The sequence below is a fragment of the Neolamprologus brichardi genome, chromosome 15, assembly GCF_056152115.1.
Source record: "Neolamprologus brichardi isolate AB-2024 chromosome 15, ASM5615211v1, whole genome shotgun sequence".
Lineage (NCBI taxonomy): Eukaryota > Metazoa > Chordata > Actinopteri > Cichliformes > Cichlidae > Neolamprologus > Neolamprologus brichardi.
The window spans coordinates 2,810,003-2,837,275 of record NC_142118.1 but is presented as its reverse complement, the minus strand read 5'-3'; the positions used below and the strand labels follow the sequence as shown (position 1 = coordinate 2,837,275).

At 41.3% G+C, this 27,273-nt stretch overlaps 1 protein-coding gene across 1 annotated transcript; it reads left to right on the top strand.

Moving 5' to 3' along the window:
• Positions 1 to 1,100: 1,100 nt before the first annotated feature.
• On the top strand, positions 1,101 to 2,773 carry LOC148098370 (uncharacterized). Its single transcript, XM_087852133.1, has one exon. The coding sequence runs from the start codon at positions 1,325 to 1,327 to the stop codon at positions 2,702 to 2,704; it is 1,380 nt and encodes a 459-aa protein (XP_087708259.1). The 5' UTR covers positions 1,101 to 1,324; the 3' UTR covers positions 2,705 to 2,773.
• Positions 2,774 to 27,273: the final 24,500 nt, after the last annotated feature.

The following is a 27,273-nucleotide window of genomic DNA, read 5'->3' as shown; positions in this document are numbered from 1 at the left end:
CCACTCTTGATTATAATAATTGTCTAGTTTAGTTTATTTCCCTTCAAGGTGAATTTTGTAGACATTTCAAACTGCATTAAATGTGAAAACTGAGAAAATATTAATGTTCTGCATTACTCTAAATGGTTATGGGGACATCTTTAGTCTTTATATTACTTTAAAGTATTCCCTGGCAATATTTTCTAAAGCCTGAAATAGAGCTGAGAGTTGGTTGGTTGGTCTAGTCTAGGGGTGGGTTTTTATAATCGATTTATCGATTAAAATCGATTCTGGCTTGGATAACGTGAAATCGATTCATTAAAATCCTGAATCGATTTTTTAATATAAATTTATTTTGCCCGAAATGCCAGAATCTCTGGTGAAACCTCACAAAATTTCAACAACCACCAAACAGCTAAGACAGTAAATGAGAGCAGGAACACGGATTCTGCACAAAGACGTAAACACAAACCACGGACCCGCCGACGGATCAGAATCAGTGAGATGTCGCCTTTCTCACCTGACGGCACGGACACGGTCGGGGCTGAAAGCCGACAGCTGCTGATTCTGACCTAATTTCTGCCGTTGAATACTGAACAAATTTAAACTTTTTAAAATTATGCAAAATGCAAAACGCTCAGCCGTGTCTCTAATAAAACCGCTGTAACTTCAGAGGTAATGTTCATAAGTTGATTAATGGTTCTCTTTCGTTTTTGATGTACTGCAGAATATTTTTTAAAAAAAATCCCAGGCCAGGAAAACCTTCATGTTTTTCTGTGTTTTATCTTCAGCTACTTTGACACAAAGGCATCTGCTGTGACGCTCACACCTTTGATAAAGTCTTGCGTGTGTCAGCTTCCTTTTTATAGATACAAAAATATGTAAATATACTGATCTGAATTATAATATTTCTGACTGTCAAAATTTCCCAGATTCAAATCGAATTAAATTACAGAATGATGACGTCACACACATAACTCATTGGCTTACAGAATGATGACATCACACACATAGCTCATTGGCTTACAGAATGATGACGTCACACACATTTAGAATCTTACCTCCAATTCTTCCTTTTATCTTTTGATCCTTAAACCCATAAATAGGGGTGAAATGCAACGTCTTTTAGTCCGTTACTCGCAGCATTTACGTTCACAGCCTTCGACTGTTCGTGACACAGATTTAGAGTATTAGCACCAACGTGATCATTTGATCCTAAAACGGACAAATAACGGTGAAAAACAACGACTTTTAGTCCATTACTGGCAGCATTTCTGTTTGCAGCCCTCAACTGTTCGCCAAAGAAGCATTTGGAAACATTTGGAGCCTGACCCCAGACTCCATCATGTCTCAAGGAGAAGAACCAAAAAGTCAAGAAGTTGACCCCGGTGCTCTTCCCTGGGATGAACCAGAAGACCCTTACCTCTCCTCTCTTCCTTGGGATGAACAAGTTGAATTAGAGGAGAAGCGCTTGGCAGAAATGGAGAATGAAAATCTTCTTAACAGAGAGAAGATTGCGTTATTGGTGGAGGAAAATGAGAGACAGAGCGCTCAATTAAAAAAAATGTCCTACCAGCTCCAAGAAAAGGAGAGTATTATTGATGAAAAACAATGGGATATCACAGACATGGAGAAAAAGAACCAAGAGCTCCAAGGAAAGCTGGATGAAGCTCTAGAAAAAATTAAAGAAATCCTCCAAGAGAAGAAACAACAGGACATGAGACAGAGACAGATGCACGATCAACTCGAAAAGATGGAGATAAAATACAGAGTGGTAAAAGCAAGGGATGATAAAAATCAGGAAACAAATGAAGAGGTTCTTCGAGAGAAAAGGCAACTGCAGATCAAACAAAAGCGAATGGGCCGCGAGTTTAAGAACATCAAGAAACAAAATGACGAGTTGCAAGTCAAGCTTGATGAAGCTCTGCAAATAAATGAAGCAATCCTCGAAGAGAAAAACCAACAGGACATAAAGCAGCGAGACATGGAGAGCCAACTCCAACACATGGAGGGAAAAGACAGGATGCTGCAGGCAAGGCTTAACGAAACGATGCACAAATATGACGAGTTGCTTCAAGAGAAAAAGCAACAGGAGATAAAACAAAAAGAATTAGATTGCAAGCTTCTGAACATAGAGAAAAACAGTGAAGGCTTGCGAGTAAAGCTCGATGAAGCTTTGCAGAAAAATACAGAAATCCTCAAAGTGAAAGAACAACTGGACATAAACCAGGGAGACATGCAATGCCAACTCCAAGGCATGGAAGGAAAATACAGAACACTGCAGGCAATGCATTATGAAACACAGAACAAATATCAAGAGCTGCGTCAAGAGAAAGAACAACAGTACATAAAGCAGAACGAAGAAAAACTTCTTCTTGTCCAGAACTTTGAGAAGACAAACCAAAAACTGCAAGAACTTCGCAACAAAATGAAGTACACAACAGCTGAACTGGAAGGAGAAAAGGAGAAAGTGCAAAAACAGGAGGCAACAGCTAAAGAACTAAAAGAAAGGCTCAAAGAAGAACAAGCCAAATTAGAAGAAGTGGAAAAAATATGCAAGAAACTAGAGAAGCAAAATACAGAAACAGTGGACGAGTTGAGATCCGTCATACTAGATAAAAAAGTGCTTGTGGAAAAGCAACTCAAGAAGAAGAAAAAATGCTTCCGCTTCTTCCTCCGGAGGGCCACTCCTGCCTCATCTTCTTCCACCTCTGTTCCAGCTTAATTTTCCCTTCTCCTGTCCCTCCCCTCTCTCCCCAATAATTTAATAATAAACACAATTGGCTCCATTTTACACCTGTTTGATCAATGTCTTCATTCAAGAATGAATTGTCTTTGGTCCCAGGTCTGAGGACCGAGGACTCGTGTGTATTCTGTGTTTTCCTCGTGTTGATGATCCTCGCGGTCGTTCAGCCCAGGAGTCCAGATTCATTTTCTGTGTATCGTGTTGGTTGTGTTCTCTTCTACTCCCTCCATCTTCCTGTCTATGTTTTTGTTCGCTCCCGGATGTTTTGGGTCGTCGGAGGGATCCCTACCTGGGAAGTGGCGACCAGTGTTGGTCGAGTTACTTGAAAAAAGTAATCAGTAACTAATTACCGATTACTTCCCCAAAAAAGTAATCCTGTTACTTTACTGATTACTTATTTTCAAAAGTAATTAATTATTTAGTTACTTAGTTACTTTTTAAAAACACGATTTACAACCTGAATAGGTGATAAAGTGATAGATCTTTCAGCCCAATTCTACTTTTTCTGCATAATCCATCATACAAAATGTAATCAAATGGAAAAGTCTCTTTTTAAAACTTGTTTTATTAGTTTTAATCTTTTAACTTTATGCATCAAGCAAAAATGTAATTATATGCAACATTCTCTGACTGGAAGAAATTTGTTTAATATTTAAACCTATTTTCTGCACATTCCAGCACATAAAATATTTTTTGTGTGTGTTTACACTCAGTCTTTCAAATAGATGCAAGTAAAACACAGCAGAAAATAAATAACATCAAAGACTAGCGGTCCTGTTGCTCTATTTTCACCTGTAAAGCAGGAGTGGGGTAGGCGGAGGTTTACCCTGGTGCAGGTGTGCAGCGGTCAGTGGAAGAATCCGCGAGTTTCTCTGTGAGTTTCCCATCGAAATCGAATTGAATCGAATCGAATCGTGGATCGAATCGATTCGGGACCTTGTCAATCGGAATTGAATCGATTCCAGAAATCAGTGACGATACCCAGTCTAGTCCTCCTGTGGGCCTCTTGAATTACAATATTGAGAAAGATTATCGTCGATTTTTTTTCCGCCAAAAACAGCAAAAACATCATATTTAGTCTAGTACACAGGTGTTTTTAAAAACATAAAAAGGGCTGTCAAGTGCATACCATAGACAATAACCTAACCATGGAGGTATGTTGGCCATTTAACAATCTGGCGCACAGTCTGATGTCCAAAAAAAGAGATAAAATTCTTCACCGTGTGTGAGTTTTCCAAAAACTACAGTATCCCAAATCCACATGGGAACGTAGCCTAGGTTTAAGTATACACACTCAGGACATAATTGTTACCTAAATTAGGAAGTTTAGAAAGGTAGCAACAGCTGGTAAACCATCTCCACACAGGAACTCTGATCTGGATTCAGGACGAAAGGACCAGTTGAGTAGATATTAATAAGTTGCTGCCTTGCTCATTAAATGTATTGTTCTTATTTTACAAATATGCAGTGTCAGTTACTGTTTCAAACAAGCAATGTAAGCAATGATTTTACAATGAACTAAGGTATAATCATATAGTGTTTTGGGATGTGGTTGCTAGCATAGCAGAAACAGCGGTTGCTGCTAACGCTATTAAGGTTAGCCAAAAAAAGCCACACATTTCAGTTACATCTGAAGCATGATTCTATAAACAGTTTCATATAAAATACCCACAGAATAGTCTGTTCAAGGTTTTGAAGGTTTTATGGTTTTTAGTCAACTTTTAAATTTTTTTCTCTCTGCTTTAAACGATTAGCAACTTAGTTGCTAGGAACATCTCTCATCAAAGTTGCGCTTTCTTACATGCAGCGCACAACGGGAGATGTTACAGATACATTCTCACTACTCAAGTATTCCCTTTGGGCTGGGTAATGGCACCGTGGTAGAGTGTGCCCATATCGCTCAGCTGTTTCCTTTGAATTCTCCAGCTAATTACCCACTTTTAAAAAAAAAATGTGCTCAATCAAACTACTGAACCACTGGGTGGGTTTAAAAAATACTTCATGCCCTGTGTGGCTAATTGGTTATTTATTTTTCATCTGATACACCCAGTGTTGGGGAGTAACGGAATACATGTACCGCCGTTATGTATTTAAAATACAAAATATGAGTAACTGTATTCCGTTACAGTTACCGTTTAAAAAGGTGGTATTTAGAATACAGTTACTTTGTTGAAATAAATGGATTACACGGCGGTACTTCCCTGTTTCATATTGTGGCGGGTCAGGACTGTTTGGGTTTTGTTTGACAGCTACGTTCTGTTGTTCCAGGCGGCAGCGTTACGGTTGCCATGGTTACAGGGTGACGCTCTCTCTCTGCGTGTTTCCTGGGTGAGAGAGGCCTTTTTGTTGTTGTTGTGCTAAGCTAATAGGCCGAATGCTACAGGTATAGCTCTAAAGAATGTAGCATCATGGGCAGTGTAGTCCGTGCTGCAGGGAGAATGGACTGCCATACACGTTATGTGTCTGTGAGCGAGGGAGGGAGAAAAAGGAAAAGTACGAGGAAAAGGAAAAAACGGGAGCTGGAAGCATGTAAATATAATAATAACCACTGCAGCCAAGAAGAGAGCCTGACGAGCCCAGTTGTAAGTAAGCTATTAAGACTCGACTGTACACCGTGTTCGTGTTTTCCTCTGAAACAATAAGTTCTGTTGGAGCAGCCTTTCAACGCCTCTCTCTGTCTCTCGCTAGCAAAGTTGACCCAGACAACAAAGTAAAGCTAGTTTTCGGCTACAAGCCCGACACGAACCCACCGTATTAGCCAGAGGTCCCTTTACTACGGTTCGGAGCCGCGGACCTTCAGTAACAGTAATAAATCACAGCAATAGTACATTCATGTAGTTGTAAACAGCATGATAATATATTAAGTAATCCAAAGTATTCAGAATACATTACTCTCATTGAGTAACGTAACGGAAAACGTTACAGAATACATTTCGGGGCATGTATTCTGTAATCTGTAATGGAATACATTTTAAAAGTAACCTTCCCAACACTGGTTACACCTCATCATGGTGTGTTTGGCTTCATCTTCTCTATATATTAAAAAAAATAAATCTTCAGAAAAAAAAATTATACATTGAAATTTACTGGACTATAAAGGAGCATAAAATGTAACAATTCAAGTGCCACAACTCTGCTTAAAAGAATGTGACTATGAAGGAAGACTACACAAGCTGTAGTGACAGCCAGACACCCGGCCAGCACGCCAAACAAAGACAGGATCCCTTGCGAGCTGCTGGCAGGGCTGCTTTATTGCATCCTCCAACCTGCTCAGGTGTGCTGCATCCTTAACTAGGCCAGCTTTTACCTTGGAAAAACTCCAATCAACAACCCTGTGGCTGTCACACAAGTAAGCCTAAAAGTTAGACGCAATGGCACCGTTGCCTACTTGTCGAAATCAGAGCTAGTGCATTATGAAATGGCTCATTACTAATTTAGCCTGCTTGTTGTTCAATAATTTGTGCTATTCATACATGCGCTTTCTCTATGCACTCGAATTCTTCTGAGCTGCAGACAGCCAAAGTCAAATACTTTATCCACACTGCTGCAGACAAAAGGTTACTCTGATTCTCCCTCTGTCATATCTGCTCACCTCTTTTCTCTCTCACTCCATCTGTCTCCATCTCTCTTCTTCAGTCTGTCTTTTCTTTTTCTCCGGAGAGCTCATTCTTCCCGAGCTTATTTCCCACGAGCCGTCGCTGATTGCATGATTGCAATCACCCCACGCAGCTGCCATGGTGACAGGTAGAGCGTGTTCTTGCTCTGAGCGCAAATTTAACACCACATTTGATGACATAAGCAGAATGAGGTGTACCAGGATGTGTCCCTGTATGTGTGGGTGCCTGCTTGTGCAAGTGAGGCTAATTTATCTAACGGACTTATACCCATCACAAAAAGCCACCGGCGTCAGAAAGTCTTGTGACAGTGTGTTGTGTGTTTCTCATTTTCTTATTACATCAGAAAATGAGAAATACCAGCAGATAGTGTGAAGTTATATGTCAATTTGTAAGCATTCTCTCCTAAGGGGCATGAGGTTTGTCAGTGAATTGTGGTTTTTATGAGTGTTGTCTGTCTCTACATTGTTGTAGCTTCTATGAAACCTCTCTGAGGGGTGGAGGATGCCCTTGCTTGTGTCAGAGAAATCTGTTTTGACAGGCTCGGGGAGATGTGTGATGGTAAGGTGCCTTTTCTGTTGGGAAAAAAAGAAAATTGTTTGGTCTGTGTCATACATGCCTCCCTAACTGGCAGAGTCATCGCGAGCAGAAAAAAAAAGGTTTGCATTGTGTGACAGTCCTTGAGTAAATTATGGTGAATGTGGGGAGAAATAACACCTGGAAAACCTTATTTCACGGCACATAAAACTGCACATCAAGCAGCTAATTTCCATTCTGAATGTATTCTCTTGCGTTTGTCGGCAGAGGCAGAGAAAGCCGGCGCAATATCACAAGTTTAAGGGCTGATGTCACCCAGTTATCCAGTTATGTCTGGCTTTTATATCTGCGCCGCCGCAGTAATGTACAGAAAGCTCCACTATAGCTCACCAGGTTGAGTGGGCGACCACACAGACTCTAGTGTAGATGCCTGTGTTGTTTCCCTCTTCTTCCCTTGTTAGAAAATTAATTAATAAAAAAATTGTTATTATTAATCTGGTTCTGCTGAAGGTTTCTTTTATTGCTGTGCTGGTATTTATCTGATACCAAATAAATACAGGGCTGGTATTTCCAATGCCGATACCACTACCAAAAGCTGTATTTTTAACCCATGTTAGGGGATTTTCATTCATTTTCCAAATTCTGAACACATTTTAAAGACCAGTAAATCACTGTTTGTTTATTTTCCACAATAGTCACTGAGGCAGTTAAACAACTCCTTGGTGTCAGGGTTCTTGGGGTGGATGAGGTCCGCCCTAAGTTCCTAAAAGCTCTGGATGTTGTAGGGCTGTCTTGGTTGGCACGCCTCTGCAATTTTGCATGGAGATCAGGGGCGTTACCTCTGGATTGGCAGACCAGATGGTAACATCTTTAAGAAGGGGGACTGGAGGGTGTGTTCCAACTGTAGGGGGATCACACTCCTCATCCTCCTTGGGAAAGTCTACATCAGGGTGCTGGAAAGGAGAGTCCGTTAGTCAAACCTCGGATACAGGAAGAACGATGCAGTTTTCGTCCTGGTCATAGAACACTGGACCAGCTCTTTATCCTCTCAATTTACTGGTCGATCTACGTCTCTACCTTTACCTATGGTGGGTAGTGACTGAAAGAACGAGATCGTGGATACAAGCGGCAAAAATGAGATCCGGGGAGTTCGGCTATCAGGGAGGGGCTCACAGTAGAGCCGCTGCTCCTCCACATCGAAAGGAGCCAGTTGAGGTGGTTCAGGCATCTGACAGGATGCCACCTGGGTGCCTCCTGGGTGAGGTGTTCCAGACATGTCCCATTGTGAGGAGGCCCCATGGCATGACAGTGTGTCCCGGACACGCTGGAGAGGTGATATTTCTTGGCTGGCCTGGAAACACCTTGGTGTTACCCCTGACAAGCTGGAGGAGGCCGGGGAGAAGGAGGTCTGGGCTTCTCTGCTTAGGCTGCTGCCCCTGCGACCCGGCCCCAGATAAGATGAAGAAAAAGGATGGATGGATTTTTTTGCAGACCTGGAATATAAACATGTCTGTCTCTAAAACATTTTTGGGAAATTTTGTTTGTTTATATGATATAGGCTATAAAAAATAAATGTGACAGTCAACAGATTCAGACATTTTTCATACTACAGATTTTAAAAAATACTGACATTGGTATCAAACTATCGATATCAGTCTGCCCACCTCTAGTTTCTTCCTGTTAAAGGGCAGTTTGTCCATACCACTGTAAATCTTAGATATCAGCTTAAATCACTTATTAAGTCATTAATTAGCAACAGGAAACCATCTTTTTAATCCCCATCCCATCTTCCCTTTGGGCTTTTCTTACATAAACTCCTGGTTTTTTTCTAACCTGCAGCTCTCGATCCTTTTCTCTTTTACATTCACACATCATCTCTCCTCTTACTTTGACTTTACTCTGTTCATTTCCTTCTTCCACCTTCATCTTACTCCCCTTTTCCCCCTGCCTGATGATGCTTTCACTCCTCAGGTTCATACTTCATCTCCTCCTTTCTTTCACTCTACCCTGCAATTTGATTTAATTTCCTTCTCTTTCACTTTAGTCCCCCCCCCCCTAGTTTTTAATACCAATTTGGATATAGAAAGGACACCACGGAGCATAGCTTCAGCCAGGGTGAAGGAGATGTGCAAATGTGTTTTATTATGAGTAATTTAGTAAATCTATTTGGACACAAATAACAGATAACAGTTATACAGGAAATATAATTAAGAACTTAACTTGACTATTTTAATATTAATAATTCAAGCTTCTTTTGAATTACTTTTAGGGAAAAAATACACTTAATGGCCACTTTATTAGGTATACCTGTTAGGATGCCCGGGTTGTTGACCCAAGGTTTTTGAGTTTATTATATTATTTATCATTTCTAGTCTTTGGTTTCTTTGAGTTCTGTCTTATGGTTTATGTCTCTGTCTTCTCTAGTTGCTCTGTCTCCCCTGGCAGCTGTATCCCCTTGTCTAGTTTGCGTCTCTGTGTATCCTTAGTTGCTACATCCCCGTGTCCAGTCAGTGTCTGTCTGCCCTGGTCTCATGTCTCTGTTCCCTCTGTTGCAGTGCCTGCATGTGAGTCTGTGGCTGTGTCCCATTTCAGGGTCTGCACGCTTGAAGTACGCGCACTACGCGTACTACGTACGGTGCGTACTATAAGTACGAGAAGTGCGGAAGTGAGAGGCGTGTGAAATGGGACGGTATATGCTTCGTCACGCTGTTCAGGTTGCCTAGCAACCATGATACTAACCGCGAAACACGTTACATACAGCTTTGTTTGACATAAATGAAGGAGAAAATTGTTTTGTTGGTCATTAATTTTTTTCATGACATCACTTTGATTAGTTGAGTATCTGAGGCTGAGACCACAGGACTGTAAAACATGATTCAAGGGCTTCATTTCTGTACTGAACAGTCATTTAAGATTAGCTAGTAAATAATAATTAGTTAATGTTGTTCATGAGACTAAAGTCATCTTACTGTGGTAATGTAAATATAATATGGCCAATATTATAGTATTGTCAGATTATTATGATATATATATATATATATATATATATATATATATATATATAATCACTGACTTTCAGCTTGTTGTGTTTGTGGATATATGACTGACTTTAATTATCCATAAAATCATCAGATTCTCTGTAAGATTAAGGTCGACTATATATATATTTAGCAGTAGAGGCTTTAAAACCAAGTTAACGCTGAAAGTACAAACATCACTAATGTCACATAACTTTGCCGACATGTGGCCAACAGTAATGTTTTAATGTTCTTCATTATTAAACATTCGCACATGAATAAGTGACGTCATATTCAGTACTGACTTTTGACAGTTCACTCTTCGGCCGCTCCCTTCTCCCGTATTTTGCGGCAAAATTATCCACACCCACCGCCGCGCTATGAATTGTGGGATATATGGGACCACGAACCGTGCACCGGACCACGCTTGATATTTGGGGAAATCGACGGCGCATTTGGAGTATGCATTTGAAGTACACTTTGGATTGGGACAGCCGTCGTCGCGTGGCGGTGACGTAACCGCACTTAAAATGCGTACTTCAAGCGTGCAGACCCTGAATTGGGACACAGCAAGTGTCTTTAGTTCAGTCTGTGTTATGTTTCCTGTTTTACTTTGAAAGTCCGTGTCTCATGTATATGCGTCTGGTTTTGCTTCCTTTGTCTCGTTAGGCCTGATTTGCCCCAGCTGTGTTTCCCTCCTGTTACCCATTCCCTGATTGCTCCCCCTGTGTATTTACGCCCTGTGTTTGTGTTGTGGTCTACCCTCATTTATGCTGTGTGTTCTGTCTGCCTGCTCATGTAAGTTTTTTTTGGGCTGTTTTGGCTTTTTGGATTTTTGTATTTTTCTGTTTTTGTTACGTTTTGCCAGCAATAAAAGTTGAGTTTTAAAATACACCTTTGCCTCCGAGCGTCTGCACTTTGGGTCCTCCTTACCACCACTCCTGCCTGCACACAGCCCTAACCTGACAATACCTTTCTAGGCAGGTTGAGCCCACTTTTGGAGGCCGTTTGAGAAGAATGAGTTCACCTTTCTGTCATGTTCAAGGAACCAGTTTGAGCTGATCTGAGCTTTGTGGTGTGTTATCAGAGGATGGGTTATCCTGTAGTTATAAAGGGACGGGAATTGTCAGCCACAATACTCAAGTAGGATGTTTTGTTTACAAATGTGGTGTTAATAGCCAAGAATATATCTCTCACACTCTTATACCACCAGCAGCAGCCCGATGCAAAGATTGAGTCATACCGTCATGTTGTTTATGTTGTTTATGCCAGATTCTGACCCCTAAATCCAAATGTTGTAGCAGAAAACAAGACTCATCATACCAGGCAATGTTTTTCTTTTATCATCCATTATATATTTTTTAACTTTATTATTACTTTTGTGAACTTGAGCAAACTGTTTCCTGTTTATAAATGACAGGAGTTTCTCATTCTTGATTGGAAGTGGCAGTTTCTGGAATCCATCCTTAATGTTCAAGCCAGACTATAAGAGAGGGCAGCATCAACGCTAACAGCAGGATGTCTCTGTTTGGCAAAAACTATCCAAATGATTTGCTTAGGGTAGCACATCGTGGTGGATTTAGCGTTCCGGTCGCAGGTTGTTGTGGTCGCAAGTGACTCAGTTCAGTTATCAGTACAAACATTTCAGTTGTACAATGTTTCTAATAGCTTATGGTTCTGCCTCCTCGACACTGGCCTTGTAACGTGTAGCAGCCTGTTTAGCTTGGCTGTATAAAATTCAGTTTGATACTGAGCTTTGTTGAGAAGAGTCCTCTGTGAAATGGACTGAATGAACAGACGTGTTTGCTGTTGGCTGTTGTTGAGCTGAAAAAAGACACCATAGCCACTGTTGCTCGGTGCTTTTCTTCTGTACAGAACCCAAATGAATTTTACTTTTCTTCACAACAAGAAATGCGTTCTGAGCCAATAGTGAAATAACAATTCTGAGAGTGAGCAGGTGGATGGTGCTGCCGATGTAGGATGCAATAGAAGACCAGTTCAGATATAGGCGACCCTGCTATAGGGGGCAAATGGTAACAGCTTTAGTGGTATTTTAACTAAATAGTTTTATTGATTCTGAATTTATGTATAAAATAAAATCCCCAGCTGCTGCTGTTAAACGTCAAATGGCATTTTTAATTATATGTGGGGATGAATCCAATCTCAAAATGTCAAGTGTTAAGTGTTGAGAAAACAGAAATGTCCAAGGTTTGGTAACACCTCAAATAAGATGAGGTCTGAGTGACTGATACTGCTGTAATCTGATCATATTTTATGGAAGTTGTCTTTTTAAGAAGAGAACCACTGGATTAATGAAACACACACACTTATAAGTCCACTGCTTAAAGAAAATCACTCAAACGCCTTGCTCTCTATCAGTTACAGATTATTTTTGCACACATAACTGCTGTTAAAATAATGAAAAGAGTCAGTTTTATAACTTCTAGTTCATGGCACTCCCTGCAATGTCAGAATCCTGCTGCATAAATGTTTTGGAGGTGAGAATATTTCAACTGAAAGGTAAATTAATCACAGTAGAGCACATGCAGCCACACTCATTATTGTAGAGCATTCATGGTGTCCACAAAGCGATGCACTACCCTTGCTTTATAGACTTTGATGTGTTGCACAGATTGGGGAGTTGGCCTAAACCCAGAGGCTTGTTCTCCTGGTATAGCAGTATCATGAGAAAGCCTTTAAATTTAAACAGTCACTGTATCCAGACTGATACAGCTTTAGTTTTGGCAACAAACAACAGTCACATCACCTCAGTTATTTTCTCCAGAAGATACAGAAGTCATCAAAGAATGTCTTCATTGACTCTTCACTAAAATAGTCCCAGTTTGTGCTTTTCCCCTAGCATAATCTCCATCTATTCTGAATTTGGCTACTCAAAGGAAATTTGATGATCGCTCTGGCAGCTGTGAATGAATTTTGCTCCACATTACATAACTTTCATGTATTATGCTATAGTGCTCTAGTGTGTTTGTCTCATCATGCGTGTGAATTAAAAGCTGATTCTCTCCTTGACTGCCACTAAGAGCCACGTTGTAATGAATGAATGAATGAATGAGAGGTTTAAAATCTCTCATTCATTCACTACGACTTGGTTGTAACTGCTGAGCCAGGAGCACGACGGGCATCAGAGGCAAGGAGAAGGAGTGACTGAGCTGGTGAGTGAGGTTGTGGTTTACACAGGTCTCCATCTTGCTAAATGAAAGACGCATATGCATAGAGAGGGTGTGGTTTACTGTGTTAATATTTAAAATGTTTATTATTATGTGTTTAGAATATAAACACTATCTGACAATATTAGCATAAATTGTCTGTTTCTGGTCTCTTTCTCTAACCCGTATACTCATTAAAAAGAGACCAAAGTAAATATACAAAGCTAAAGATTACTTTATGTGATGACAATACTATTATTTTATTATTTTACAAACTTCCATTGGTATCAAGACATCAATATTTCAGCTTCTTTGGAGAACAGTAGTGTAGCAGCCTAATCCCATGTTGCGACAGCCCTGCTCCAGACACTAGTCGATAGGAGAAGAACACTTTGTGTTTTCTTTGAACTCTTGTTAATCCAAAACTAAAGTGCTGCTCGGCACAGCATTGCATGCATGCAGAAAGATGCTTGAAAGTTAAATGTTTGCTAGCCGGTAAGCTTCTTGCAAGCTGTGGGCACACACACAGCAACAAGCAAGGAACGGCACGAGCTGTGTCATGTGATTTGATTCTGAGCGAGGGATCCTCACAGTAAAAACTTTTCACACAGCTTTGCAATACTGAAAGATATTGGAGGTTACCTTACCTGCCCCTAGAGTGAGACGACTACACAGGCGTAGCGAGTTGAAGTTTTGTTTCTCCTTTTTCACAAAACACAATGGCTGTATCCCAATTCAGGGTCTGCAGCCTTAAAGGCCGATTATGTCACCGCGACGCGACAAAGGCTGTCCCAATTCAAAGGCTGCTCGAAATGCGGCCCTCAAATGCGTCCTTAATTTCCCTGAATTTTAAGGATGTGGCGGTGTAGACTTCGTGGCCCAACATATCCCAGAATGCATAGCGCGGTGGTGGGTGTGGATAATTTTGCCGAAAAAAACGGCGGATGAGGGGCGCCCGAAGAGTAAACTTTAAGTAAGTACTGAATATTATGTCACTTATTTATGTGCAAATGTTTAATAACGAAGAACATTAAAACATTACTGTTGGCCACATGTCGGCAAAGTTATGTGACATTAGTGACGTTTGTACTAACTTGGTTTTAAAGCCTTTACTTTAAAATATACGCCGTTCAATAGCTGAGCTTAATCAGAGAATGATCAAAGCTCATGTAGAAACAAACAAACAAATGAACAAAAGATGTTCTCCTTCATTTCTGTCAAACAAAGCTGTATGAAACGTTTCCAGCTGTTAGTATCATGGTTGCTAGGCAACCTGGGCAGCGCAACGGAGGCTAGACCGTCTTACTTCACAAGCCTCGCACTTCCGGCCTTAGCGGTCTTTAAGTACGCGGCCCTTGAGGATCGTTGAGGCTGCGTACTTTAAGGCTGCAGACCCTGAATTGGGATACAGCCCATATATCTAAAGCTGGGAGGAAGTCTCAGCATGACCTCTGTGTCATGTCAGTCCAAGGGCGTAGATTTGGCATGGACGGAAGGGACATGTCCCCACCAATATCCAGCGATTATTGAATTGTCCCCACCAATAATTTGATCTCTTCGAGTAAAGAAAAACTAACCCGATAGAAAGAAAAAAAAAAAAAAACCCCGATCTGTCAACGTCTCATTCACCCAGCGGTGCAGAAAGAGTTAAATTACGTTCTCTACTGGAGCCCTACGTCATGTGACAAATATGGCCAATGTGATTGGCTGTGCCTTTCAGGGAGCTCTGTTTAGTTTTAGCAGCGGCAAACCTGCGCTGCCAGGAGGAGAGGAGGACGGCAGCAAAAAGGAAGAACCTGGATATAAGAAAGTGTTTTTCAAAGAAACCTGTAAGTCACTTAAAATCAAGTTCACTCATAAAATCTGTCCATCATAATAACGTTACAGGCTATGCAAGGCAATACATGCCAACCCGTTTTTCTTGGACAATCCCGAATTTCAGTGCCCCTCTTATTACTCTTTCTGGGTTGCAAAATAAACTTTTAAAAATTTTTCAGGCGAGAATGTAGCTGTGCAAACTTCAAATATCTGAACCGGGGAGAACAGCAAACTCCCAGCACATCATTTTAGGCTTTAGCCCACATCAGTCTAAAATTGTATGTAACCATGAATAACGTGTTGCCATGTCCACCAAGAGAGACTGGACAGTATAGATGTAAAACAAATATGCCAGCAGTTTATCTCAGTTAATGAGAGGAGCAGGCATGTGTTTGTTGTGTGGGGCATGTAGTCCATGTCTGTTGCTGTAACAGTAGTTCATGTTTAGAGTAAAACATCCCAGCTCACTGACTTGATCGGGGCAATTGTGGCTAAAATGTTGCATAATTTTGCTGAGAGGTCTTTTACTTTGTGGTAATCTTAGATGAGTAGTTTTATGGACAAAAACCAGCAGGTCATTCAGTGTTCCTGAGATGTTGGTGTAATATAACTGAAGTAATGTTGTCCTTAAAGTCATATTCTTTTATTGTCATGACTGTATTTTAAGCTATTTTTATTTTTATATGGAATATGGTTGAAGTAAACTAAAGTATAAAATACTTAGTCAGTAATTTGTTTAATAGTAACTTAACATTATATAATTCACATATAAAACTATGAATTGTAATTTTAAATGGTTTAAAAGCATGTAGAATAACATATGTAGGCAAGTATATTTCTCCTTTTTTATCAAGAAGCAAAGACGAAAAGGAAAAAAAAGAAACAGGGCAGGGTCTGGTGGTTAAATCATCCGTCCCCACCAATGCCAAAACCAAATCTACGCCCTTGTGTCAGTCATTGCTAACACTGGCAGCTAGGACTGTGATATTAAGTGACAGAGACAACCTGCAGTCTCCAAAGGAGTGATCTGCTATATGAAGTTTCTTCTCTCGAGTTTGCCAGGTCCACAAAAGACGGGAGGAGTGAAGGCTGGCGTCGCCCCTGATGCTTCTGAAACACGAGCACTCCTGCACCGCTGTGCACTTTGCAAGGCTGTTGCTTTTGTTAAATCGATTTTATTTATTTTTTATTAGACGTGTGTGTTTAACACCACACGAAAGGCCGAACAAGGAGGGGTCTTTAGTGACCTTTTTGACTTTTTTATTAAAAGATGCAGCGAGACTGTGTTTGCGGTTCTATGAAGCATATTTTTTGATAGAGATGTTCTGCTGTGCCACATAAATTTTAAATGGCTCAATAACAACCTTGTAAATGTCAAACGTCTTACTCCCATCTTGCTGTTTACCCCCCCCCTTTTTTTTTTTTTTTTTTTTTACACGTTTTCTTCTTCATCCTTCGCTCATGTGTGTGTCTCGCCCATCCTATCCTGTCTTCCTCTCTCTTCTCTAATTGTCCCCTATAGCCGAGGGGACGGAGCCAGACAGGGAGACAATTATACAGAAGTTGCTGTTATGTAATTCATTATCCTGCTCCGTCTTGATTGGCTCACTTGGGTGAAGTGAGGGTAGGAGGGAGGGAAATAAGGCAGTTCATGCATGGCGCACAGAGTAAAAGGACAGTAGTGATGTGCCTGGCACAGCATTCTTACATGCCTCAGCGCTTTCCATATATACACATATATAAAGAGAGATAGAGATTGGTGGAGTTTGGCTTTATCAGGCTGCACTCAGGCCAACTGCCCCTCCTCCCGTTTCCTCTTATCACCACGCCGCTCTGAAGGTCAAATATTACTCCGATGTTTGCCCAAAATGCTCGAATGAACACGCAGGCACAAGTACAAATCTGTCCAATTTATTCCAAACCAGAAACACACTTGTTCATTATCCGTATGTCAGGAGTTGTAGATATGCAGAGTCCAGAAGAGCACTGAAGGCAGCTTTTTGGGGTTAACATGTAAATGAAATAACCGTTTCTTCACTCCAACATCATAATGCACGACTTCACAGAGCCTCTATCGCTATCCAGTGACACATTGCTCAATGAAGCTGTTCATTGTGCTTGCAGCAAACATAAAGTTAATCAAATTACGGGTGTTCTTCATTTTTCTAGGACACTTCAAAAGCACCCGTGGTGCCACTTTGGCCATTTCCTTCATACAGAAGACAACAGATGGGACAAAGGAGTCGTTTCATTTCAAGGCCGAGGACAGGGGCTTGATTGTCTCCTAGACAATTTTAGGCTTTTTTGTAATAAAGAAAAAAGAGAGAGAGAAAGTGGGAATGACTTTCAAATGCAGCTCTGTATCGTTAGGAAAAAAGCAGTCTAGTTTCCTCTGTGCTGCTGACTGGATGCCTAACATAACGGACGGACACCTGTTTGAATTAACCAAAACGTTGCAAGTAGGGATGCAACGATACCAATTTTTTCAAACCGATACGATACTGATACTTGGATCTGAGTACTTGCTGATACAGAGTACAAAAACCGATACTTCTACCACACACACACACACACACACACAAATGTAATGAACTGGAAGACAGGTTTTATTTTATTCTCTGCCGATAAAAAATAAAATCTTAATAAAAATGACCACAAAAAAATTTCAAGTGAAAAATAAGCACTTCTGTTAAATTATTGCAGAGTCTCCACATTGTAATTTAACAAAATATCACTGAACTATTGGGCACTGTCTCGAGCTTTCAGAATAATAAATAAACACTTCTGTTTATTTATTATATTTCATATCGCGGCTCGAGTATGTTGAGAAGACGGTGCAATCCTGTTTTCCACGACCGGCATTGGCTGGTCATCCAGAGCGATAAAATGAGACAGAGCCTGTTATTTTTACTGCCCGTGGATTTTCTCTTGACATTTTTCTTCGCTTTTCCAAAACCTGAGTTAAAGTTGGCTGTTCCACACTGCTGACATTTTGTTTAGCCTAGCTACAGCAGCCTCCAGTTTCTCTTTTTTATCTGGAGCTGCCAGTCTCACTCGTCTAACCCTGTGCCTGTTTAGCGCGGGATGTCCCCCTAGTGGCCAATCTAAAAACTACAACAGAAATGACATGCCACCCTCTGACTAATGAAAAGTTGGTATCGGTTCATGGTATCGGTTAACTTTTACGAGTATGAGTACACACACATTTTACAGTATCGGCCCTGATACCAGTATCTGTATCGGTGCATCCCTAGTTGCAAGGTTGCTCTGGCACTATAGACATTGCATGGTGCATTTAAACAAAGGCTGTCTGAAAGAAGTGATGCAGTGATTGAGGAGTGAGAGAAGAAGGGATAAAAGGAACAGGAGAAAGAGATGGAGGAGGGAGAAAAACAGTGTCGCACCTACGCAGCGACACTCAGCCTCGATCTCTCACTTCAGGCAATAATCGCTGTGTTTTGTTTTACTAACATATTTACTTGAGCATTCCTGTGCACGGACAACTTGACACACAGTGCCGGTGTGTTCAGATTTCCATTATTTTTGTTTCTCCTATGTAATCTGAAACATTTATCCGTGATGCAAGGAGTCATCCCGGCAGCGTAGCTACAGAGATCGGTGCAGACTCAGTAAGTTGTCAGAATTGCTGTGACACTTTATACTGACATTCATTGTCCCGACATCATCTTAAAAGCTTTGATAGTACCAGGATCTTTCCCCCTCCTCCATCAGGAGCTTGACATATGCAGTTTTGAGTAAAATATGTTGACATGTATTGGATGGACTGTCTTGAAATTTTTCCAGAGACATTCATGATCCCTTTGGATGAATATATCAACTTTGGAGATCTCAAGGCTTTGACTTTAGACACGTCTGGCATCAGGCAGTGTGAGGGGGCTCTGTGCTTTGGGAGAACATGCACATGCGTATCATCAACAGTGACAAGCAAATTCTTCCCTCATATAAAGGCCTGCATTTCAATCCAAAACCTTTTAAAGATGTTGAAGAGCTGGCCTCTGTTACATACATCTGGCAGACTGTATAAACTGTAACAAGATCTGATGTGCGCTGACAAGCCTCTGCTGTGGATGTGCGCTTTGTGCAAAACTACCAGCTGTAAAACCGTTCTGCAAAAAGATGTACCAGGCTACCTTGAAAGAGTACATTAATTTGAGTAGTAAGATGTAACTAATGCAGTCCTGCTGCATCCTCTTTTCTGTAAGCCTTATTTACTGAAAACAATTTATACGAGCGTCTTAATTACTATTGTATTTTTAAAGGTGAAGCACGTCTCTGGTGTTTTATCTCCAAGTTCCCTGCTAAATCTACAGGCCTGGCTTACATTTTAACACCTAGTGATTATAGCCAAGATGAGATGGCAACTTTTTTTCCTGTCTGGAGCATAGATTGCACATAAAATATGGACGTATAGATGCCTCTGGATCTTAAAAGTGTAGCCAGTGCTGTGTCTTAAAACTCTTTCCAGTGGTTGTTGGGAGAGATTTATTTTTATTTTTATTTTGTTTTACAAAATACGTTGTGCATGTATTCAAATTGTTATGTATTTATACAATTATAACCTGTTACTATAATGTGCATGACACAGTCATTATAAATAACACAACATGCGGAATCCCCATATATCACTCACGATACGCCAGTGTGTTGTCAAACAATGGCAGTAAGAAACATCGTTTTAATAGCTCCGAATAGCATTATTATCACCTTGACACTCAGATTCATCTGTTGATGATGAAGGAGAGGTCAAAGGTCAAATGCAACATGCTATTTTAAATCTTTATACAGTACTTTCTACATATTGACAACACACGCCACACTTGTAGCAATCATGGCGTCTAAGTTATAAGGCTTTCTGACCATTTTTGACTAATAAATGATTAAACTGACTTTGAAGAGCTTGGTGGAAATAAGAAAGGATGTAATGGATGGTTACCATGACCCCACTCTACAGCTGTATATGGAGCCCCACAGGGGACATGGGAGAAAAAAAAATTAAGACGGTTTTAGCCGCATTCTTCGGAGGCCGCCAGCCCGAAGCCAACCGGGAGGTCGAGGCACGATGTGCCGGGAAAGCGGTGTTCCTCCCGGCTGTAGTAGGTCTCGACCTCCCGTTAGCTTCGAGCTAGTGGGTGTCAGATCTCCGAAAACGTCGGAGCACTTTTGCAAATATGTGATGTCTTGTAAACCGAGCAGGTATCTGACGTTTACACAACTACATTCACGCCTCAAAATATCTTAAAAGTGTATTTTGTGACCCAGAAACAGTAATATTACAACTAAGTAGCTGCCGCCATTGTTGGAATTCAACTTTTGCGAGATCCCGAGTTTGTTTTGCGAGATCTCGCAAAAGTTTTGCGAGATCCCGAGTTTGTTTTGCGAGATCTCGCAAAAGTCTGTCTTAATTAAATTTTTCTCCCATGTCCCCTGTGGGGCTCCGTAGCCGTACATGCAAAACTTTACAAATTATTGTGTTCACAGAAGAAATGATGGCAAGCAATCAAAAATATAAGCGCCTTGGCAGCTGTAATTATCTATGGAGAAGTGACCCTTCTTCTCAGTTTATGATCACAGAAGATATTTTTCTAATAAGTTTAAGGTCTTAATCGCTAGTTTTAAATCCTCAACAAAGACCAATTTCCTTTTTATAAATCGTGATCACATCCAGACACCAAAACTGACAAAAGACAAGAAGCCAATCCTGCATGAGTGTGCAGTGCTCTTGATTCCTCGGTCAGATCCACCCCTTGCTTGCATAGTCTTGTTTGAAAAATTAAGATACCGATGGACAAACTGATAAACTCATGGCTTCAATATGGGGTCTGCCACACACGAGGTGATGTCATCTTGCTCACGTCAACGTTTAACATGCAGCCTATGATCAGGAGCTTGTCAACATCAAACAAAGTGCCCAGAGCTGATCTGTTTGTGCAGTCGACTACAGCAGCTTCACTGTGTACTGTGGGTGGGAGAAATGAATATGTACAAACCATCAGTGGGCTTTGCCAGAATTTGTCTCCTGACACCTTGTGTTTATCTCTTTGAATGCATTACATCTTGTTACTTCAGATAATCAAATTTGAATGTGAGGCACCGATTAAGCAAAGCTCACACAAATATACACATTGCACTCAAATATTCATGCACACACACACACACGCATTTATTCTTGACCGTTTGAATTGCACCATTATGGTGATTGCAGTTTACATCCATCTTCTCTTTCTCTAGACAGCCACAGTCAAACCTAATGAGCTTTGCTCAGACGGAGCTCGTGGCTCTATTCAGGTTGTGCAAAATGTGTGAAACCTAATCCTTTCTTATGCAGATCGCTAACTTACACTGATCAGCTAATAACTCTGCCAGCTCTCTCATTAACCACTCTCAGTGACTCTGGTCCGGCGCCCATGAACTCACAGACCTGGCACACACACTTTTTTCCTCTCTCTTCCATACATGGAACAGTGCTGGGTGATAGCAAGCAGAGAGCTATATTTTAGGGTGCAGTTAATCCTTTACATACATAATGCGAACCAAAGACATTTTTATCACTACACCTGTAAGGCCTGGAAGCCTTCTCGATTTTAAGCCACTTCGATTTGGTCAGAAGTGATCCAAATGTAAATCTGAGTGAGAGCTTACTGACGTATCAATGTATCTTTAAACATTTTCAAATGTTGAACAAAGCTTTAGGCACAATGGTCACTGTCAAAGGCCTCTTCATAATGTATTTATGGTACTAAGAATGCAAAATGGATAACTGTTGGTATTCTTATCCGAGGTTTGGATCAACATTAGCGCACTGCATCGTTTAGCGCTGTTGCATTGGCTCAAGAAGGTCCTGGCTTCTGTGTGGAGTTCACATGTTTTCCCCACATCTGCTTGGGTTCCCCCGAGTACCCCGGCTTCCTCCCAAAGACATGCAATTATTTGGTTTACGGTAACTGTTGATTCTAAATTGGACATAGGTGAGAATACGAGTGTGAATGGTTGACTGAGAAACATTCAACCAAGGTAACCTTTCCAGGGTGTACCCCACCTCTTGCCCTACGGTAGCTGTGATCGCCTCTAGATCCTCTTGTGATCCTGCGTCGGATAAGTGAAAGAAAATGAATGGATGGATGGGTCAGCATTAATGAATGACTGCTACTTTGGAACCTCAGAGAAAATATATCTACATACAAACATATGTGCACATGGAGAGATGACACAGCTAGCTTTTAACATGGCGTCCTACAGCTCTTTGTAGCCAGTTCTTTACCAGTGCCAGTATAGTGTCACGGATTTATTATATATTTGTGATAAAAAATGCAATGTTGGGGCCAGTATGTAATGCTGTGTTTAACTTCCAAACCTAATGAATTATGCAGGCTTTGGCTGAAAAGTATAGCCTGAACTGTAATGTAATATATATATATACCTCAGGCAGCAGAAACCCAAGAAAGAGGAGGGAGACGAGGAACCATCATGGAAGGACAGGCCCCTGCACGGTATGTACCACCGGCAGATAGTGGAGGTGGCTGATATCCAGAAATCCTACCAGTGGCTGGATAAAGCTGGACTGAAAGACAGCACAGAGGCGCTAATCATGGCAGCACAAGAACAAGCTCTGAGCACAAGATCCATAGAGGCTGGGGTCTATCACACCAGGCAAGACCCCAGGTGCAGGCTGTGTAAAGATGCCCCTGAGACAATCCAGCACATAACAGCAGGGTGCAAGATGCTAGCAGGCAAGGCATACATGGAACGCCATAACCAAGTGGCCGGCATAGTGTACAGGAACATCTGTGCCGAGTATAACCTGGAAGTCCCGAGGTCAAAATGGGAAATGCCCCCAAGGGTGGTGGAGAATGACCGAGCTAAGATCCTGTGGGACTTCCAGATACAGACGGACAAAATGGTGGTGGCTAACCAACCGGACATAGTGGTGGTAGACAAACAGAAGAAGACGGTCGTAGTGATCGATGTAGCGGTTCCCAATGACAGCAACATCAGGAAGAAGGAACACGAGAAGCTGGAGAAATACCAAGGGCTCAGAGAAGAGCTCGAGAGGATGTGGAGGGTGAAGGTAACGGTGGTCCCCGTGGTAATCGGAGCACTAGGTGCGGTGACTCCCAAGCTAGGCGAGTGGCTCCAGCAGATCCCGGGAACAACATCGGAGATCTCTGTCCAGAAGAACGCAGTCCTGGGAACAGCTAAGATACTGCACAGGACCCTCAAGCTCCCAGGCCTCTGGTAGAGGACCAGAGCTTGAAGGATTGACCGCCCGCAGGGGCGAGCTGGTTGTTATATATATATATATGTATATAAAAAAAAAAACACCCCAGTGTTATTGATTTACCACACTGTGTATGTGTGTAAACCTGAACAGAATAGCAATGACTGCTGAGATGTCAGTAGTTTTCCCTCACAGTGACACCTGGAACTGAAATGACAGTGAGGTTGGGGAGCTGTTTACTACTCACATCAAGACAAATGCAGTTCTTCACTTTAAGACTGTGGCCGTTTCCTTGTCATTCACCACAGTGGGTGTGACTTCAGAGAACAGAAATATGTTAATTTTCTAATGATATCATATATGACTGTAATGAACTAATCTGTCAAACGTGTGTTGCTCCTATCTGCCAATCGTCTTTCATCAAAGTGTTTGGTAGGTGGTTATGTTGGTAATCTTTATAGCTATTTTAATAGCTCCCATTATTCCCCCGTTCCACTGCTTTCACAGTGATTCAAAACCTGCTGACAGCAGCAGCTGCCTGGGAAGCAGCAACTGGCGTACTCATTATTTCACAATCAGGAGTCTTTTATTTACCTCGATTCCATCTCATGGTCTCTATGGGAGCTAATGCAAGGAGGAAATGTTTTTCTTATTAAAATGAGACCAAGATGGGATGAACTGACTGGCAGTGAAGTATTTGAGGTGTGGCTTCTGAGAGAAATCCAAAACTGGCCGTTTTGTAAATAATAGCAAATGTTTTTTGAGGTATAGTAGAAATTGTTTAAGTTGTTGCAAATTCAGACTGTTATCTTAAGCTTTTACATACTGAAAAGTAATGAACCTGAATATGAAGCTGGAGAAGTTAGGGGTTTAAATTCCACCTTCAGAATAACTAAAGTGATCTGTCAAGAAGTCTAAGGAGCTTAAAAAGAAAAGCGTCTGGACTTCTTTAAGTTGCTTGAAGATGTTTCACGTCTCATCTGAGAAGCTTCTTCAGTTCTAGGGTCAAATGTTGGGACTCCCCACCATAGCTTCTCAGATGAGAGCAAAATACGGCTCTCATCTGGGCGAAATACGGCTGTATAAATGTTTCGCAGCCGTTGGCGTGCGCACTCACAACAATGGCTGAGTGTATTTGGAGTCATGTGTGGACGTATTTTACCTCCACAAACAGCTGAGACGTGGTTTGCGATACATGTGGCAAAAGAGTGCTCCAAGAGTGAGGTGATGTGGCCATACTTGCCAACCTTGAGACCTCAGAATTAGGGAGATATTCAAAAGGGCTGTAAGGGTGGTGGTGGGGGGTGATAAATACATTTTACAGGGTTTATTTATCGAATAAAATATATTAAATGTTACCGTTATTATTGGCCGGTCCAGAAACAGCGGGGGTATCCAAATTCAGAGGCTGCTTCCACCTGAGCACCCGGCCTTTGCGGTCTAAAGAAAGCCGGGTAGTACGTCACAGGTTCCCTCGGTGGAGTGAAACTCTGCTCCTTGCTATCTAAAATATAACCAGGCGCTGACTTAAACTCTCGACCGTCTCACACTTTGTTTAATTAGTCTTCTGTTTGACGTTTATTCAGCTGTGTGAAAACCCCGCAGGAACCCTCCCGAGGGATTAATAAAGTTACATTTAATCTAATCTAATAACTTTAATCTCAGCCAAACCGATTTACTCACGAACAAATAAAACACAGAAAAAGCCAAACAATAACATTTTTAAGTTATCTAAGTGACTTATATATCATGTTTAACCCGAGTAGCGAAAGACCGCGGGGGTTTGAAGACGATGTGTGGGCTCAGATATTTGAAGTTTACTCAGCTACATTCTCATCTGAATATATGTTAAAAGTTTTTTTGTGACCCAGAAAGAGAAATAAGAGTAATATTAAAACTAAGTAGCTGCCGCCATTGTTGGAAACTGGAATTGGCTGGGCCTCGCTATGAATTCTGCGATATGGTTTTTCAATTTTGTTGTTCGGGTGGAAAATCAGGAGAAATTCGGGAGAATGGTGGCTCTGGGAGATTTTCGGGAGGGGCACTGAAATTCGGGATTCTCCCGGAAAAATTGGGAGGGTTGGCATGTATGGTTGTGGCAACATCACTAACCTTGTCAAACACCTCAGAGTAAATATCACAGAATATGACAAGCGTATGTTGAGGTGAACTGAAGGTGCTGCTAGGGCGAGACAGACGTCTCTCACGGAGTCCTTTAGTGCTGCAGGCAACGTGTTCAAATAGCACAACTTCAGGTTTTTTATTTCTATATGATGAACTCTGCATTATTAAGTGATAAGAACAAGAAATCTGATGTTCTGTAATCATTATGACGCTATAATTGGAGATACAATAAATAAAATAAGTTTTTGTACAAAGTATCGGTATCAGATCAGTATCATCAATACCACCCTGAATATTACTTGGTATCGGATCGGAAAGGAAATCAGTGGTATCGCACATCACTAACACTCAGATCACCATCTGACATCTTAATTTTTCAACTTGACATTGCTGTAGTTCCATTTATTTTTGCACATGTTTCAATAAATCACTGCTTGTATTTTCCAGACTTTGCAAACTGTTGCATAACTCATGTTTCAGCTATAAAAACAAGGAAAAAATAAAAATGAAAGAAAATGTTGCAGAAAGCATGAATGACTCTATCTACCTGTGAACTCAGAAAGTACCCCTACATCCTGCTACTTTACTTACAAACCTTCTATTTGCATTTGCATGCAAGGTAAGTGAATAAGCTTTAATTTTATGGGGTGTGCATGCTACAGTAACCAGAAAGAACCGGTAAACTGTCATCATGGATCTGAACGTCTTATTTCCTAAATCTATCTTTTAATCTTCTCCATGTAGAGATAGATGACTGCATCACTTTAGAAACAGAACCTGTTGCATACTACTGTCCTTTGTTTTCTGTGGTGCATGTCAGACTAATTATGAGAATAAATTGTGCAGCCTGGTTTATTTTTCAAAAACTGGCCTGCAAGAAGAAAACGTGTCTTCCTTGCTGAATAATGCACCGCGTTAAAAAAAGAAATCCATATGATCCTTGTAGGAAAAATGGCTCCTTGTAACATTTAATTATTAGAAATTGCTGAGTAGAAAGGTTTTGTAATAATAGCCCTTCAGAGAAATACATAAGCATTTATCCTGTAAGGGAGAAGGCCTTTGGTTGTTTGGTTTGTAATTAAGGACGGTACAGCTCCTGCAGCTAAACAGCTCTCTCCTCCTCTTCCTCCTCCTCCTCTCTTCCTCCCCTCTTGTCGGCAGCAGTGTTCAGTGTAATCTCTGGCCTTAATAAACACATGAAGATACATGTGTGTGCACACACTGACACACACATATTCTCTATGAAATCCCTTTAGCTGGAAGAGCACGCTGTCTTAACAGTGGAGGCCTTCACCACGCGCGGCAGCGGCTATATATAGAAGTCATCATAGTCGGCTTTCAGGCCCCCTCATCTATTTCCCCCTCTTCTTCTTTTCTGTATTAACCGCACCACTGGTTTTCTTTTCCTAAAGTGCTTTCTAGCCAGACAGCCCATCCTCGCTGCTGTCCTTGAAAAGGTTGCGCACATGTTTCATTCTTCTCCATTTTGACTGTCTCCTGCAGAGAAATCGGCGAAGAGCGACGGCAGAAGAGACGTAGAGCGGGAGACAGTCCCTTCTGATTGAGAATGATTAAAAGCAGCGGGATGTCACACCCTGCTGGTGCTGATGACACGACAAAATTACAGTGTGTTAAAGACAGTAAGCTGAGGAGGACGCCCGGAGCAGGAGGGCGAAAACGCTGGGAACGAAATTGCGATCCAAAATCAGTTTTGACAAATTGATGTTGAGGTGAGCCTGAAATCCCCCCCCACCCCCCAGTTCAGTTGCCTCATTATACAGAGAGTGACCTCATTATTTCCTACAGAAACAAGCATTCCCCTTCACAACCCTTATATGAGGTGCCCCCAGGATCCCATTAAAGCGACGCTCTGTTTGAAGACCATTCGGAGACCGACACTGCTCCACTTGAATTGTTAATGTACCAACTGGTGGAGTGCAATGGCTCTGAGCTGCTTGTGGTGGTGTTGTTAAAGTTAATGTTTGATTATGAGGTCTCTGATTTGCCATCTGGACTGCATGGGAGGAGAAATTAG

Excerpts from the sequence above, each read along its gene's own strand:
- LOC148098370 (XM_087852133.1), top strand. The coding sequence starts at position 1,325 with ATGTCTCAAGGAGAAGAACCAAAAAGTCAAGAAGTTGACCCCGGTGCT.